General features: G+C 39.2%; 1 protein-coding gene across 5 annotated transcripts in view; it reads right to left on the reverse strand.

Annotated features, from left to right (window-relative positions):
* Positions 1–1,201: 1,201 nt before the first annotated feature.
* The window catches only part of LOC111253937 (myotrophin homolog), a 29,661-nt gene continuing 12,418 nt past the window's right edge, over positions 1,202–18,444 (reverse strand). For 4 of the 5 annotated variants that reach the window (XM_022814197.2, XM_086975833.1, XM_086975832.1 and 1 more), the window contains exons 3-5: positions 13,363–13,476; positions 8,514–8,597; positions 1,202–3,115 (exon numbers count right to left, since the gene is read on the reverse strand). In XM_022814197.2, the coding sequence (XP_022669932.1) occupies positions 3,020–3,115; positions 8,514–8,597; positions 13,363–13,476 (294 nt within the window). In that variant the 3' untranslated portion in view covers positions 1,202–3,019. Of the gene's footprint in view, positions 3,116–5,642; positions 5,677–8,513; positions 8,598–13,362; positions 13,477–18,444 lie in introns of all 5 variants that reach the window. The other variant, XM_086975834.1, reaches the window with a different exon arrangement.

Genomic DNA, 18,444 nt, shown 5'->3' on the forward strand with positions numbered 1-18,444 from the left:
ACGCAACAGTTGTGTGTCAAATTAGTAAGTTTTCCTTACGATTAGGTTTACTTAGCTAAGATAAGGGCTACTTCGCTATCATTAGAAGCGTGCAATTTTAGCAAACAAATATAGACAAAAGTAGTTCAGGTTGTGTTTAAGAAATCCATCCGAATTAAACTTAAGCTTGAACTTTTTTTCTAGGGAAAACTAATCTTTTTCTATATGAGTACATTTGAATTGATGTTTAAATTCCTTGAATGTGACAACTACGGCTGCATTCAGCCAACGAACCAACTTCTTTCAATAATAAAAATGATGCGATAGATTTCCAATGTGATCAATATACAATTGTTCCTGAACATCGGTTTACATTAGTTCTGTTTTTTCGGAAATTACTTCTGAAAATACATTGTTAGTTCTGAAATTTTTGTTTGAATATACAAATTACATTGAATCGTAAAAATCCTGACGGTATCAGTGCACATCTAGAGAATGTAATAATTTTCTATGAATTTCTCCGTAAGAAATTCAAGCGTCTGAACATTTTCACGTTGTTATATTTAAGAAATGCGATCACGTTTCAAGTTTAAGAAGGCCTTCGGAAAGTAAAAGGATGTTTGAGGATAAGGATGTTTGGTAGTAGAATGTCGCGTCGAAAAATTAACCAGATTTTGTAGTCCCAGTTAAGGCTATTGGTTTGCTCTCAAGTCGAAAAGCGTCTCGTCGATTCAGTTTCAATAAAACTTAACAATCGAGTTAGTCTTCTAGAAATCAAAAAGTTTTTGAGCTGAGCTTACCCTGCCTCGTGCAACCTCACACTTTTAGGGCTGATGGGAAGATGTATGTGGAACGATCAACGTTTGCTAGTTTTCCTTTCAAGATAGACTGCTGTTGAATCCTGAAAGATACAGTTATGGGCGGTTTTTGCCGAAAAGTTGAATCTCTAGGCGATTAGAGGGGCGAAAAAAATTGCTCTTATTGTCGTATGAAACCGAAGAAGGGAAGTAACGTAGGGTACAGCGCGATAATTCTCGGGTTTTTGAACTATTTAAATCTGCGAAGCTCTTGTCGAAACCGTCGATTAACTGGAGCTTTTGCCTATTTTATAAAGTCATCGTATGTATAGTACAGCAAGGAAAGAAGGTAGACCTATTTTCGCACATAGTTCATGTGCTAATTTAGCAATGTCTGCAAAAAAGGAAAACACTCGTAGACAATATTCGTGTTTAAAACGAATGTGGAACGACATATTTATTCGTTGTTATTCTGTCCTACTTAAGAAAATAAAATTACGTTGGATGTTCGATATAATATCCGATCGATCGAACACGTGACGGATCACATTGACACACTGGTTAGTGTTATTTGTTTGTAGTGGGTATCTCTTCTGAACATAATTTGCAGCGCTCGTCAGCAAACTGAACAGGCATGAGATCCTATTTCTACCATTAGGGCGTCTGCCTCTCGTGAGTTCTAGCAGTCCAAACTTACTGAAACCTTTTTCATGTATGTGTCTATGTAAATAATTAGCTTCTCAAATGGAAGATACAGACCGACTGCTCATTTAAAATATGAAATTCTCGGGTTCACTAACAAGCTTATAGTGCTTCTTCTTTTTCTTTTACGGATCATGTGGTTAGAATGATTTGCAGGCGACCAAAAAGAAGTTGTTTACTGCGATCAGCGGCAGTGCTGCGATAGACGTATATTTTTCAAGCAGAAACAACTACGAGACGTATAAGCAATTTGGGTTGTTTTTTCTTAATCAAAGGCAAACTATGAGTTCTGCTTGCATGAAAAATACGAATTAATGCAGGTACCGCCCAAAAGACACCCACGGTTCGATTTTACGAACGGACTAGCGGATTAATTTCTTCCTATCATTTGGAATCTATGGACGAAATGTACGCGAAATTTTTCTGATTATATGTATTTCTCGAAGCTCGATCAAACAAAAGTCAACGTGCTGTCACAGAGAACGCGCAGTAATACGTTGCCTTTGGTCCGTATTTTTACCTTTCAATCATCACATTTGCTTATACATATTTTGGTTTCATCAAGTTCTTACGTCACGTGTGCACTGCCATAAATAAGTACCTTGTTTTTAGAAAACACAACGTTAAATCATTTGCATCATACCAATGATGCCGGCTAGCAGTTATATGTTAAGTTCTACGAGCATATACTTGTGAATCTGTTAAATGGTTTGAGCTGTAAAGAACTGTCTGTCCATATACGACTTGCGAAGTGCATTAAGCGAAAATCCGTAACATCAGTCAACAGATCATTTCCCACCTGAGCCTCGTTTCTCATATGTCTATTATATTACATTTGCACTTGTGATGCGTGTAATACGCTATTGGTTTCAACATTAAAGTACAATAAAATCAAGGGTACAGCTGGTTCGTAGATCAATAGATTGCCAGTGAGCTCTTGAGTAGATGACGACTAAAGCAGATTGTGGATAACACCTAAGGGGTATATCCCTTTTAAAAAAGCCATTAAGAGCTTACTCTTCGCTAATGTATTGCCGACAGAAACATTACTCATCACAGTGCCTTCCAGAAGACTTGCACTATTAATATCACGCCTTGAACGCCCACCAAGCTTATGATCAGCTGTTAAACTTGCATGATTCATAATTATGAATCATGTAGACATAACCATCATTTATTGCTAGTCACCTTTTATATCCACAGTTGATTATCGACATATTACATAAATCATCAATAGAATACTTAGTGTGAGAAAGGGATAATTTTTCGTACTGGGGGAAACTCGCACGTTATAGGTATCTAGGTTTACTGGGCCGATGTTCGCACCACGCAAACACGCCTTTCGTAAACCAATTGTTTGTGCCCTTCGCTCATCACACACCTGCAGCACTGGATATATTTGTATATTAGAAATACTTCCTAGGTAAGATAAAATTCTTTAAAGACTGAACGAATCATCATCTTTGTCATAACCACTATCTTCTGAAGATAGCAAGGTTCAGTTCCTGCCAAGTCGAAAACCTATAGTCATGAACACCCGATTAGTGTACGGAAAGAAGAGCTCGAATCTCGGGCTTTTCGGCAGCTTCCAGGTAGCTCTGGCCGTCTGGCGTCTTCTTGTCTGTGATCGATGCCCCCTGGAAATGAGTGGGAGAATTGCGGAACGATTGCGGTTAGAAAACGTAATAGAGAATGCCCTTTGGAAGCCGAAAAAAAACAATTAAAGTGGAAACTATTAAACATTCACGAATTACTTCACTATGACGTATGCTTATGCAGCCAAGCGTCGATTAGTGTTTGTATCACATATAATACTATACTGTGTAAAAACATTATGCAGTGAAATCATTTCTAGACACATTTTTTGATTGATTAGAATTCGTCGGTAGTATCAAATACATTTTATCGTCATACTTGCTTATTAACTCTAATGAAAGCAATTTTTTTGTAGACAACAAGGTCTTTTCACAAAAAACTTATGGTACCAACGCAACAATGCTACTTATAAAATATATTGCACGGTATACTTCAGGTTGAAGTCTAAATGGCTGCGCGGCAAAGAATCCGCATAGCATTGACCCGTTCCTATCTAAACAAAGTAACGTATACGAAACTTTGGAAGCCACTACTTTTAGAAGCTTATTTACCTAATTCCTTAACGCATATTTGCCTACTAGGTCAGGCATGTCCAACTGTCTGCCGAGTCGCGAATCTGATCAGGTTAATTCCAACTGCTAGTTAGCCGGAAATGCGACGTCGTCAGCTCAAGCAACGTGCGCATGAAGAATAATATGAAGGGCATAAAATGACGACGCTTCAAGAAGTATCAACAGATACTGTTCGAGTAATACAACAATAATTCATAGGAAAGGCAGCGTTCAGTATTCCACCATGGAAAGTCTCGCAAAAGGCTTATATTGCTCTTTTTCGATAACATATTTCGACATCATTCTCCAATAGTCTCTTACCAATGGCCGAAAAGCGTATTACTTTTGATGACAGTACACGTTTCGAAACTCGGACGAAAACACATCCTCAGTTCAGATTACAATGTACTGACCAGAATCCAGTCTTGGAACAAAGTAAAAGGACATCATACCCCGTACGGGATTATTCCTCCTGTTCTACTTTTTTTTTTTTATTTTTCTATGTTTAAGTTACAATTGTAGAAAACAGAAAAACGCTTCGGCCTTACCTCTGCGCATTCGCGGCAGACACGCGAACTATTGTACAATAACGAAAGGAGCACTGTAAAGGAGCCTGTTTCAACATGTTTCCATTGATTCAGTGAAATCCTTTTGGGTACCATTGCTATAATGCGCGAGCGTACGTGAACATGCAAGTTATCCGTTTAAAGGTTTTTCTCAATCTGTTGAAATTTTCATGCAATCTCTTTAGCACGCAGGTTACGATCCAAAGACATGGATCTGCACGTACGTACTTTTACATTATTTTTAGTAAGATCTGCGCGATGCGACCAAGTGAATTCATCTCATTTTAAAAACTTTATCAAAATTGTAAGTTCGTGGGGTGAAACTGATACTCTGATAGTATAAAGCAAGCTATAGATCTGAAAAATCAGGAAGCTTGGCAGTTCCGTTATTGAGAAGCACTATGTTGGTTAGACATTACTCAACGCACGCTGTTCATATTATAGCTGGTTATGTAGACGTCTTAGTTCCAGCGCATAATATATATGTATATGTTAGTATGAAAAAGATTAATATATTACTGGTAGGCGCTGTAATACTCAGCATAACAAACCCTAGGATATGAGGAGCTTTGCTGATCATTGTGACAATCTTGTACAGGCAGAATTCCTTCTGAGACCACCTACATTTAGGCCCTTGTAATTTTACGGAAAGTACCACAAAAAGCTCTGCAGGTCTTGTTGTCCAGATTATGTTAATGCATTCAATTTTCAGGCTGTTATTAAGTCCGAGATGCGTGGCTGCGAGACGACCCCATCCGATACATCGAACGAACGCACGTCCATGACCAAATGCGATGGTAACTGCCCTACTAATGACTCCGCTTCAGTCATACATGAACACATTCACCGTTCGCGAGCCTCACAGGAGTCATGAATTCAGGTAGTGACACTGCAACAAGGTGATTTACGAAGCCCTTATACCGCAACAATTTTTCAAATCCTTTTAGGAAGGCCTCGAACCTAAGCGGCACCTCAATATGCTTTAATAGAGATAGTTTCTTTTACACGTACAGGTTATCGCCGTCGTTTTTGGTGTAGATATTATTCTCTACGAAATAATGTCTTTTCATGCACAACCCTTCGGGTCGTGAATTCATATCACATCCCAGCGTTCCCCAAAACACATCCCAGTTGTAAAGGGTTGGGTCTGGCTAGTGTATACTACTATGCTGAGTCGACGCTTTACTTTTGCCAGCCGCCATTTCTTACGTCTTAGCTAATTGCCCAGGTCTTAAAAATTTGGGGAATTGTAGCTTCCGTGTAAAGACGACTTTTTCGATATTCTCTACCAACACTCGAAGATTCCTTGCCAGTTTTTTCTAGCTTTCTATCAACACATCTAAAGGCAATTCTCTCCGTTCTCGCTGCCTTTAATTGTACTAAACGTATAGATGAAGAAGCATCAATAGAAACGTTTTCACTTAGGTATTTACTAATATTGCGTCACATACCTATTAGACTTGTGATTGTAACGAGTCAGGCTTCCTATAAAAGAAGAGACATTAGCAAGAAGAATTAACGAGTTAGCTGACGAACTAGTATATAGACTACATATTTTCATTCTTATTTCTATGGTTAAGTGAAAGAACTTGTGTTTTCCAGCCTAGCTTAGTTGAATTATCCAAAATTGCAATTTTGGGTTGTTACACTTGTTTAACTTAGTTTGTAAGTGTTTCGAAGGTGCACCAGATTTCTCCAAGTGCTTACCTACGGAGCGATCGGTGATCTTCTAATTTATTTATACGAGGAACTGAACAAGTTGGATTGGTTTTTTTGCAACATATATATATATATATATATATATATATATATATACGCCTATTTAACCCATTATTAGCGATAATTTCAAATGTCTTTTTATACATACGAATAATTGTTTTATTAGCCCAGTTTATAAACCCAAAAGAATGGTGCTTTATCCCGTAGGACACACGTGACGCGGAAGAACCTGCCTTATTGCTGTTCGATATTTAATCGAGTTTTACCTTCCGGAAAAATCTGGGACAACTTACACATTCAAAGGAACTACGCAATGTCTGAGAGCATCTATAGGCGTCCATTAAGTCACAGACCTAACCTTTAAAGTTGTGGAGTTGTTCTTGGCCAGAAGAATAATTCAGAGCTTTCCTCGATACTACACATATAAGTTAGATAGAAAAAAAAAACAAGTTGTGCAAAATATGTTCACACTTCAATGATGTCAGATGTTGCCGAGATATCGTATTCTGCCACTGCCGTAGATCAGATGTCATAACCTATCCGAAATAGCATCGTTCGAGTTATTACAGCCTGACCCCGGTTATCAGAGCCAATACGTTGCATCGTAGAGTCGTAAACGTCTCCCGGAGCCTTTTGCCAGATTCGAATGAAAGTGGGAGCACTTCCAGATGGTTTCCAACGTATAGAAGCATCCTTCAAGCTTCACTTCGCCGCTGAAGTGCTACAACTAGAAGAGTCATTTTCGCATACGATACCAATATCTACGACTAATCGAACGAGATCCTCCCTTCTTGGGACGTTCTGAATCGAACCGGGTAAAATCTAAAGAACAACATCAGTTATTATGAGTCTGTGTTATTAATATATTTTTGTATTCCTACTAACCTATTAGTTTATGTTTGCGTCGAGTACCCAGAGCGCTCAAAAAGTGAAGTGTCCTTAATTACATTTGGACATGTTGCTGACTTAATAATATATATATACGTATATATAAGTCTGTTAGAACTGAATTCGGTAGACTTTGAAATTGAAGTTTTTTTAACCGTGCTCCGCTAGTGGCCGAAATTTCGCCCGTAAGAACTCTAATTTTCTAGAAACGTGTCAAGAAAGAACGACTGAATTTATTCGCGGGGAAATTATAAATAGGAAAAGCATCTCTTAGTTTCAACACTTTCAAGGGATCAAATTTTTATTCCTCAAAGGCCACAGCACTGCGTAGAATTCTTGAATACTGGTAAAGATATTACGCAAAGAGGTCTTAAGTGAAAGCGTCTTAAGAACGGAGATCGGAGGGTTGAGGAAAACGTATTGCTGCAACTGAGGAGGCTTTTTGTGAAAGCAGAGCTTAGAGTCTGGAGCTTTGCAAATTAAATTTGGTATTTTACGTGTAACGTGTTAAAATAATAAATACGTAGTGTGTAAAATACAGAAATTGAGTAAAAAATGTGTCCTCCGTGAAGTGATCCCGGGCCAGTTGAAGGTCCGTGTGGTACATTTCCCGTGAAATTTAAGTAGTTTAAATTGACAAAAAAACTTGTTCAAAGCATACAGTCGCGCAAGACGAGCCATAGTTCCATCTTTACCACCAATCGAAGAAAGATCAGGAGAAAAAATGGTGTCTCTCAGAACAGATTTCTATTCAGAGCGACGTCATTTTCTTCAACGACAAAATTCGCAGCAACTAAAAATTGAGTTCGATGACAGTGTATCGTAAGTTTGAACATAGTGTGATGGTAGTACTTGCACTGGACATTAGGGGCATCCGCTACGATACTTCGCCTAAAATGAAGCAAGTTCCCTAAGGCACTCAAAGAACATTAGCATAACGATCGAAAATACTAGTTACTTGATAATAATACCAGGCCCATCATCATACTTCAGTGACATAAAAAAAATCATTCAATTAACTTGGCGGCCTGAATTAATGTGGACCGCGGCAATACTCGCCAGGAGCTGCTAAGCAAAAAAGGACTGATGGCTACCTCAGTACTTCAATATTCATTGGCCTTGAATTTCGGCAAAATTAAAAGTAAGGGAAGCAATAATTCCATATGCCAGCTAAATGCTGACGTTTAAATAAGCAATAAGGAATGGCGATCTATGTTTACATCCTTCGAATTAATCTTTTCTAAGGCTGTCGCTCCACGGCGAGTGATAATTCCCCACAAAAACTTTTTCGAGTGTTTTTTTGCAGCAATTTTCATCTGGTAAATAATCATTACTGCATCGAAGCTGCATCAAGCAGATTATAACTTGACAGACTTGGACTAACTTTGCATGCATCAACGTGAACTTTTAGAACGTATGTTTTGTATAAACAACCGAGTCGCTATCAAGTACGAATTATAGCGGCCCAGCTTTGTTGTTCCCACTAGGATTCTTATTATTTTATTGTCTTTATTAAACATCATATTAAATCGTAGGTATCGAATTGCTCGATTGTGGTAAATTAGAAAAAAAAGTAGGTTCTACTCCAGAATTGCATAAAATGATATAAAAAATTGCGCATAGATAGTATGCTGTTTCGTACTTTACGGCAGATACGTTTCTACAGTAACGTAGAATACCTTGTCTAAGGCCCTACCTAAGGGCTATATACTTACCTTACTCAACAAAAGGTTGACGCAGTCAGTATGGCCTTCCCAGATTGCCGCTAATACAGGAGTGATTCCGTATTGATCTTCAGCCTGCAAAGAAAAATGCGATGGGCTGGTTACATGCGCGTAAAGTACGAGTGTTTTCATTGAAACCATAAACTTATAATACGTTGAATGCTGAACTATGAGTAGAATAGATAGTGTAGACGAAGGTGATGACTATCAAGGACTATTTTGTATAATTAGAAAAAAATACGCACAATAACAATAAGAGAGTAAGAGAAGTTCGTACGAACGTACGTAAAGGTTGTATGGCCACGAGGCCCCCGCAGCAATGTTTTAAAGCGAATTAGGAGCCAAAACTTATGCGAGGCTCGAAGCCGAGGGCCAAAAAATATACTTATATAAGCTTTTTCCCTCAACCGTCAACTAATCCTTCTTCGTTGAACGTAATTGTATAGGCCTGATGACGTACTTCTGGCATTCATGGAACACTACCCTATGGTTGCCTGTTTGGCGGTTATTTTAACGCCGGCAACAACTGCACAAATTACATCGATCTATCGAATGCTACCGACTCCTGCCCCTGCTATAAAAAAAACTAGAAAAACTAATTCAACCAAGAATTGACTCTAAATGGTCTGGTGATTAAAAATGTGCCCAAACAATTTTAGCTATTAGCAAAAATCCTTCTTTCTCGCTTCGTGTAAAAAACCGTTTCTGTTATTCATTTAGTTCAGCGGTAAAATAGAACAAAGGAGTGGTTATGGCTGACGCCTCTACAGATATTTGCTGTCGGAATACGCTTTTTCGTCTGCTTTAACGAAGTCCTTCCGCTTCGACGAGACAGACGAGTGACGCTAGAGAGCCGAACGAATGTTATGGGGCTCCTCCTGACAAAGGATTTTTTTCGAGCTCACGATGTCGCATAGACTCATCCATACACACACACACACCCACACTCCTCAGCACTCATGCACAAATACACACGCCATTCATATACATACATATATAGACACGTACATATATACATGTATCTGTACGTGTATATGTGTATATACATATATATCACAGGAATACTATCGCATTCTACAGTAAAAACGTTGCTAAATGACGAAATGCCTCCCGAAACGTTACGTACTTCATAGCCCTATAATGGTGATGCTGCTGCTACTGTCAGACGAAAAGTTTTTCGTTTTCTTTCGCCTGTCTGCTCCGGAACCCATGGCGCATAGATGCCGAGCTTACCATCGGAGTTTACGCTACGGGTCCTTTGCTGCCTGTTTTCCGTTTCTCTGAACGGAACACGCTAACAGCCGTTTCTGTAACGGATATGAGGCTATGTTCCAGTTCACTGACGACCGTACGAGTCCTTGTAAACGAGCTACTACTTCTTGTCACCGATAGAGCATAACGCCTGCGCTTATTTGACTGTCTAGTCAGAGGGGGAAAGCCAAACTAATGAAAACATGCTGGAATAGGGGTAGCGGGAGGGGTGCGTTTGTTTGCGTAGGTGTAATGTCTGTCTGCTTGTCTGTCCTAATGGAACTAGGTGGCATTTTTAGTAGCTAATGTTCACAATAACACTCTTGACCGTTGCATTGACCTGCTTTTTTGCTGCTGAAGCGGTTCCACCGATTTCTAAGCAACTTTACAAGATCAGCATGCATTTCCATCGCTCTGGGACCGCTTTGAATCATTGCACAGATCGCTGCTGGTATTGTGGTAAACCAGTAACCATCGGAGTATGTGTGTGTTAGGGGAAGGCAAAGTAAAGGATCCACTGTTCGTGAGCAGAAAAGAAACAACACTCTAATTACAAAGAAGCATATATTTGTCGTCCATGGGACGTTCACGGCTCCACAGTTTGTTATTTTTTTTCCATTTCGCTGGCATCGAATTGAATTCGTCGAACTACGCGAGCGCACACAAATGCACCATTAACACGTTTTGCAAAAACCATCTGGCTCCGCGCCAGTTCTGCCACATCGATGGTCGACCAACGGACAACTATAGAGCGTATCTGCAGCGATTATTAACCCGCAACGAAAAACAACATCGAAAAAAAAAGAAGAAACACTAGAGCAATATAGCAACAATGTAAAAATAATAACCTTACTGGTTTACCTTCGTTTATTGGATAAGGTTTACGAATTGGGCTAGCAGCGCCAGTGGTCACTCGCAGTGTTTTTATATTGCTCGTCGCAGCTGTAACCAGTGATGTGTGAGTCCGCATCCGTGATTGTGTCTGCCTATACGTGTGTGTAGAGAAGTGTAACCGAAAAAGAACGTCATAGAAGTTGAAGTCTGCCCCAGGCGTAAACACCCAATGCTAGATAAACAATACAAATGATCGAGGATAGCTAGCACACACACACAGACACACATGTGTGTATAGCACTATTTTATGGGGGTCCAAACGAACATAACATAGTCTAGTAACAGTAGTAGCATATGCTAACATAACGTATCATCAAAAAATAACTGTATGAAACACAGAACAAAGTAAAAAACTATCTGGAAAGAAGGTGCCATCGTGATGACCAGATGTAAGCAAACCTGTATGAATTAGTATATCTAGGTGTAACACATATTGAAGTTGAGGCGAAATTGCTGGCTAAGTAGGGGGCGAACTCGTTCTCAATTAAGAGCAGGCTGCGACTAAAGTAGAGGCAGCGTAAAAGGGCGGCATAAACTGCCCCAGCAACAATAAGAGGAAAGTAGCGGTGTACTGTGAAAATGTGTGTTATTTCGGAAGTCGCTATTGCAAAAGTTATCACTGCCGTGAGGAACAGTCACGTATTGAACTTCGAGCTAAGGAGAGGACATTAGCCCTGTAAACCTCATTCAGATGACTATTGACATTGGACAAACATTAATAGAAATATAACAAAGTGAACAAACAGCAACTGCTTTTCGGCCGCGAATTAGATGTATGCTTATCGTGTATAGTTTTTCGACGTCGGTGTATCAACAGCTGATCTAGTAATAGCTAGAGTTCCCTTGATGAATATGTAACGTGCTATTTTTTGTCGTACAACACAGGCTAAATATCGTGCGCGTCTCGTAAAGTCGCACGGAGATCAAAAACTCGATGAATCTGATGATAAGGAACATTAAACAGACTTGTGACAATAATTAATCTTATCTCACAACGGTCTAAAACATTCCTAAAAATATATGAGACAATTTAACAGGAAGTGGCAAATTCATCTCTGGCCGTAAGAGAAAGGGAGCTGGGTAGGCACACGCCATGACAAGCTTCCGCAGTCTGGATTGCAAAACGCAATAAAAATTACCCAAACGAACACTTTTTACAGGGGAGTTACACGGGTGCGACATACACAAGTAACTAAAATTATCTGTAATTGACGTTTTGACAGGCTTTAAAAATAATAGCCTTAGGTAAATTCATTTCGTTTTCAGGAATTAGGAATGCCTCTCGTTTCTATAGGGAATGTTTTAACAGTATTGAAGGACGAAAACCCAGATCCCTTAAAAACAGTCGGATCGCCTCATTCTTATTAATCCTTTGAAATGGTCGAAGGCTGATTGATGTTTCAAGAAGTCATTTGGTTTCTTGAATATTGAATATAATAACACATATTTAATGTGCTGACCCTGACTGGGAACTGTTTTTTTTTTCTTTTTGTATAGTGTTGATTTTCTATTTCAATTTCTTTCTCGCCATTCATTACGTTGGCTGAGATTTATGGGATATCGTTTAAAGCGCAGACCCAACGAACCTGTTAAACTGAATATTAATTGTTTTGCATGCAAGAACAACATTCATTCATTTAGACACAAATCGCCGAGCTGTCAGACTATCAAATACTACATAAGTGTATGTTGAAGCGCGTACTTCGCATTTATACCGAAGTTTGATACAGTCTATTCATAAAAAGCTAAGCCAAACTTGTGTGGGCTGCAAAGCCCAATGGGACCCCCTACACTTGCTGGCTTTTTCTTTACGCTCTACTGTCGTCTGCTTTGGCGGACTAATGGTTAATTTGGCTTATTCCACAAAACACCAATTTCATCACTGCAAATTTGTAATGATCGAAGGCTACCGTGTTGTGAATTGTACCATTGTAAATACATGATCTATACAATGACTTGTGAACTCATCCGAATATAACTGAGCATTTTTGTTGTCCTTCGCACCTGCTGCCTTATATCGCTGTACCTTTGCGAGTTTATGCTATATGTGAATACTTAAGGGAAGAGGTCCTAGTTTACGTAATTCGTTCGACTCCGACATTCTCGTACACAGATACAAACACGTTACCTCATTGCTATCTAGAAAATGTTCTGACCCAACCGCGCGAAGGAACGAGACAATACACATAGAACTATATGTAATCATTTTTAAAGCAGGGGGTAGTCCCTACCGAAAAAAAGGCACCTCACTGCACCGGGAGACCCCTTAAATCCTTTTAAATTGATCGAATATGAATCGAAATAATCACTAACGCGAGGGATACTACGCAAATCGATTCGAACACACAGAAACCTGACTTATTCGCAAACGAATATATATATATATATATATATATATATATATATGGCGAACCAGGAACGATTCGGTTTGTACATATATTTACATGACGCGGTCGCCCAGTGCGATAACGATAGCAATAGTATGCCAAGTGTTTACCGGAATTTTGAAGGTGGCTATATCGTGAAATATCGCGTTAGCGATCTAGCTAACACAAGTACATTTGTTTTAGTCGATTAACTATCCGACAGGAATAGGTCTAATTCTAGACTTTCACCTGACAACAAGTTCAACAAGAATATATTTTAGATAGAATATTATTTCAAATAAATGGTTTGAATAGGCACACTGTCTTACATTGACGTCTGCTCCTTTAAGCAGGAGGTACCGGGCGACCTCGACCTGTCCGAAGTCCGCAGCGTGATGAAGCGGAGGTCTGCCATCGTCTAAGCGACGATTTACGTCAACGCCCTGAAGTCAGAAAAACAAAATACTGAAACAGACGACGAAGTATTGAAGGCTAGGTAAAATTAAATACAGTTTCATAGATAATTAAATTCTATCCGTGAAAGAATTATGCATATTTATTGAACCACACAAATAAGGACAAGATACCCACTTCTCGAGCATCGAGTAAATGTCTTTACATGGCTAATTTCTGAAGACATTTTGTCATTTCGATATGTTAGTGCCAGTATCTATGGCTCGTCATTACTTGAGGGTTTCATATGAGCACAATGGCTGTCTCAAAGGGTTTCATTAAGCACGGGGAGTGGAACTTCGTGTTCTCTCAAAACACTTACAAACGCGCTTAAAAAAGCTTTACACATTTTGATATCTTTGTAAAACGAATCCTACAAATTAGAATGCAACATTAGATTGAAAACACTTTTTATTACTCATTTAGTTAATAATTTCCTAGTTTCTTGCTCACTTCAAAAATGGATTCGGCTGATTTTGTTTTTTTTTAGTAAACATTGTCTAACACATATTTTGTGAATCGGTCGGTCTTCGATGTCCATACATAAAGCTCACTTATAATATAATATATAAGTAATATCGTGATCATTTGTAGAGCGGAAGCTGATAGTGACTTTTCTTTCCGGACGTCATCTGAGGCCGTCCAGCATTTCTTTACCATATTTTTGATAATTAATTTTTATCTACAACGTAGTAAATAAAGGTACAAGTTTTTTTTTCGTATTTCATTGCTATCAGGGAGCAAGAATAGTTTACAAATTATCTATGATTTCTATGAGAAAATATTCGCCATGTTGAGACAATTTTGTATGCTATGTACAACATTATCATATATAATCTTATAATATCCTCTGTTACTGTATAATATACATGAACCTAATCAGATGTACACTAGAGTATATTTAAACACGCGGGCATATTTGAAATATAAATGGTGATCTTTGTAATGGTTTAGTGTAATAGTTTTCATATGAAATTATTGTTTGTTTCAAATATATCACAGACGATGAACGAAGCGGCCCATGCTATTTTCGCACGTTTTATCACGTAGATAGATGTTTTTTTTGCCGATGTTTATTAATATCTCGACAAGAGCAGGAATAGGAAGCCTCTGCTTCCTCATTCGCCCGAACGTTTTACGCTCGACGCGTCGTGCAGTTACGAACGTATCTATTTTAACGCCAAATAGCGTGGATATTTACTGACTGATTCGATTACCATTAGCAAAACCGTGATTAAAATTTGTGTACTAATTTTATATAGAAGATCGCCCTTTGTTTTTGGCGTAGCTTGTGCTGAGGAGGTTCTTGCGGACTGAAGAGTTCAACAGTCCGACATCAGTAGTTATTGTTTCGTCTTCCCTTTGCTACCTATTTAGTTCTATCCCGGAGATTTTTATTGAAGGACGTCTATCGCGATGTCATCATTAATCTTCTACTACGATGAGTGTCCATTCTAACGATGATTTCGTGGGACAGCGGTTATCCACCAACGTTTGCAATTACAGAAGTCTTTGTTAGGTGTTGCGAAGAACGCGTTGTGCAAAATCATAGTTATATTTTGGAGTGATTTCTATGAACATTTACTTTATTGTCTGTTTGCAATGTGGCCTCATTTTTCTATCACTACGTCGCGAGCATTAGCATATCCGTTAAGATCATAAATTTTATAGTATGATTTTTTTAATTAGTTGTGTATACGAATACAGACCGATAATTATTACTTTTCATACGCAGGTGTTTTTACATGGCTCAGTTCATTCGTGTTCCAGTAGACACTTTCGTAGTTCAGGGCCGTCTAGATGATATTGGAGCACTATTCTTATCCATACTTGCCCGGAAATAATCCTGCATCAGGACCATGATATGATATAACGAGAACTGAGCAAACTTATCTGCAAATCCCTATACGCAGACAGTCACAAACAACAGTCTGCTTCGCAATTTTTTTCACCTCTAGCTAAAAAGGGCTCTAAAACGCTCCGTTTTTTATTTCGTCTTCTTGCTTCATGCTTGGCCACCACATTCGGGGGTTTATTTTGCCTTCCAGTTTTTCCTTTTGACCTTCCCCAAGATCAAAGGCGACACACTGTTCCATTTACTTCCTTCTATAATACCCCAATTGGTATAAACAACACTGTACGGAGGATACGAGTGGACAAAAGCTACTACGGTCAACCAGACTGACTTGTTCACTGCCGCGTTCAGATGGGAGACTCTGGGCAAAAGCCTCAACCCTGAGAAAGGGTTTGCCTGGCGAATAGCCCGGGGCAAGTCAAAAGTATAGGTTTAAAAACCGAAAGCTAACGGGGCCGTATAGCGAGAGACACGTAGTTACAAATACACTTTCATTGGAGGCTTGACAGTCCGCTGCTTTGTTCCACGCCACGCCGTAAACCGGCTGGCCATCACATGGACCTCACAGACGAACGTGTACACATCTTTTACCGAAATCCTTTCTTAGCCTTAGAAGCGTACAATGTTAGCGTCCGTTTGAGGCAAAGATCTGGAGCTTAAAGCTTGACCTAGCTAAGCCAAATCCAGGTTCTCTATCTGCCCCAAAAGGGGGCAAGCCCCAGTTAACTCGGCAAAACCTGAAGGTAAGATTGGACAAAAGAATGTGATCGGAATCGATGACGATAACCGGTCAAATGAAGGTTCATTGGCGCTTCCAGTTTAGCCATGCGAGGTTTTTGAGGTAAATTGGTTGGTTGAAACTAGTCTTTCTGTAAGGCAAATTTACAAGTGCCGAAACAGCTCCACCGCCATCGCAGCCGCTGCTGTCATCAGAGCGCTTGTTTCCGCCGGTTCTATCTTGGGCAAAGCCAATGGCGTGACGACAACGAATATCGTTACTACTTGACTTCGCTTGCGTTTCGTTGGCTGGGACGCAGTGCTGGCCTACCGGACTAAGTCTGATAGGACGGGCGGGTCAGACTGAGTGCACCATTTACTTGATTCTGACTTTGGTGGTGTCTACCGAAAGATCAGGCACTAAAGAACACTGAAAAGACGCTCGTTTTGCTACCGGCCATGGCAAAAATCTGTCGGTATAGCAATTCGTTCAAACTGGTAGCCGTCTATATGTAGACGTATGTAGACGTCTAAATCTGTTATTTGAGAGTTCGTGGGTAAAAAAAAAACTTCACATGGTCATGCTGTTAGCTTGTATTGAGACTTGCTTCTCGGACCTGGCTAACTGACTGCCAGACGTATACATAATTGATGTTAATCTAAGATTAATTAAATTAACTTAATTGACAACGTCAAGCCCTATTTAATAGTTTTATTAGGCAAAGCGATAGAGATTTGAGCGGTAACTAAAAATACGGCAATATGAACACAGCCATCGTTGCATGGGCAACTAATTGAAATCTTCCTTAAACCATATTCCTGGCAAGCTCAGACAGGGTGGCCGTTTCAATCAAGTACACAACTACACCGATTACGTATTTTTAAAGCAGAGTTATGTTTTACTTGATGCCTAGATGAAGTTCGAGGTTGATGGAGTGATCTAGTTCGATGAAGAGTTCCGAACTATCGTTAACGACAGTTGCGGACATGAACCTCAAAACATTGATTTTGGAGTTTTGACAAGAACAAGCTAAGATTTCTAATACAGTTGACTTAAGCTAGGCCTCCAAGAGAAAGAAAAAAATATGCCCATTTAGAAAGTCTAAGACGACTATCTCCTGAAACGTTATAAGGAATCTGGTTGACCCGTTCGAAACTACGGATTACGAAAATCAATCGTTCGACTTATAAGCTCAGAGAAATTTAGTCCATCACGAAACTGGCGAGCCATTTTGAAAACTTCACTCAATGTTTTCAACGTATTTCAGTGGCAACGAGGTTCACAGAAGAAAATGCGGCAAGATACTTTAGTCGTCGAAACGCCTGGTAACACAAGCGCATTTAGATCTCATCATATCGGAGTTAACTTCATTTTTCTCCTTCGCCACAAGCTGGTAAAGAGAACTTGTTTAGCATAGTAATTTTTCGTCAAATTGGTAGTACGGTAATACTACCAAGTTCAATTCTTAACTAATCAGAAAATCCGCTCGTTGTCTTTCAGTGTTTAGGAATTATAATACATACCGATATCGCTTCTGACAAGGTTACAATCGAATTGTTCAAACAGCACGCGAGACACAACACTTAGTGCCGTTAGCAACAGTATAGGACAAACCGTGACTGTCAAGGTAACAATTAGCAGACTTAATTTTTTCCCGCTATAAACCTATTTATTTCTACCTTGTTATACGAAAAAAAAGCAAGTTTTCTCATCAAATTAATAGCCCTTAACACAAGTCAGTGATCCATATGGGCCAGAGTGAAATGGGGCTACAAAGATTAGCATTATTTAAAACTAATATGAACCAAAATGTTATCGATTGCTAATTACACAAAAAAAAAAAGAAAATTAAATTGCTTTTGAGTGGAAGTCACCGTAATAGTCCCATATAAATTGCATGATAAACTAAGCTATCATATGTTTGGGCTTATGCGTATTTGCCTGCAAAGTTACTTTGAAAGAAATTCTGTAGGCCACCGTAAAAATGAAACGCTAAACCCGATACTATTCCAAAATTCAATTCTCTAGATTAGTTTTTGAATTGTAAGTTTAATATGATCACCTAAGATGCTCAATTTGGTAAGGGTTTAAATTCAAACTTCTACGTACTTCACGCTTGTTGCTTTAGGTTAGCTTGAGTCGCCCAAATATTGGGCCTTACTAAACAGCGCACTAATGCCGTTTTCATAGCGCAGCGCCAACACCGTATAATATCGACGGCACATGTGTTTCATTCCTAAATGTATCATATTCTTCAATTTATAGTGCTCCTAAATGACTGTGTTTTCTTGGCTGGAAACGCGTGCATTTATCGACCATTCAAAATAGTCCACTCCGATACTTTTTATCGTCGTTGCTTGTACAGAAGCGATCGATCGAGATCCC

This window comes from Varroa destructor, unplaced genomic scaffold, assembly GCF_002443255.2.
Source record: "Varroa destructor unplaced genomic scaffold, Vdes_3.0 BEIS01000007.1, whole genome shotgun sequence".
Classification (NCBI taxonomy): Eukaryota; Metazoa; Arthropoda; class Arachnida; order Mesostigmata; family Varroidae; genus Varroa; species Varroa destructor.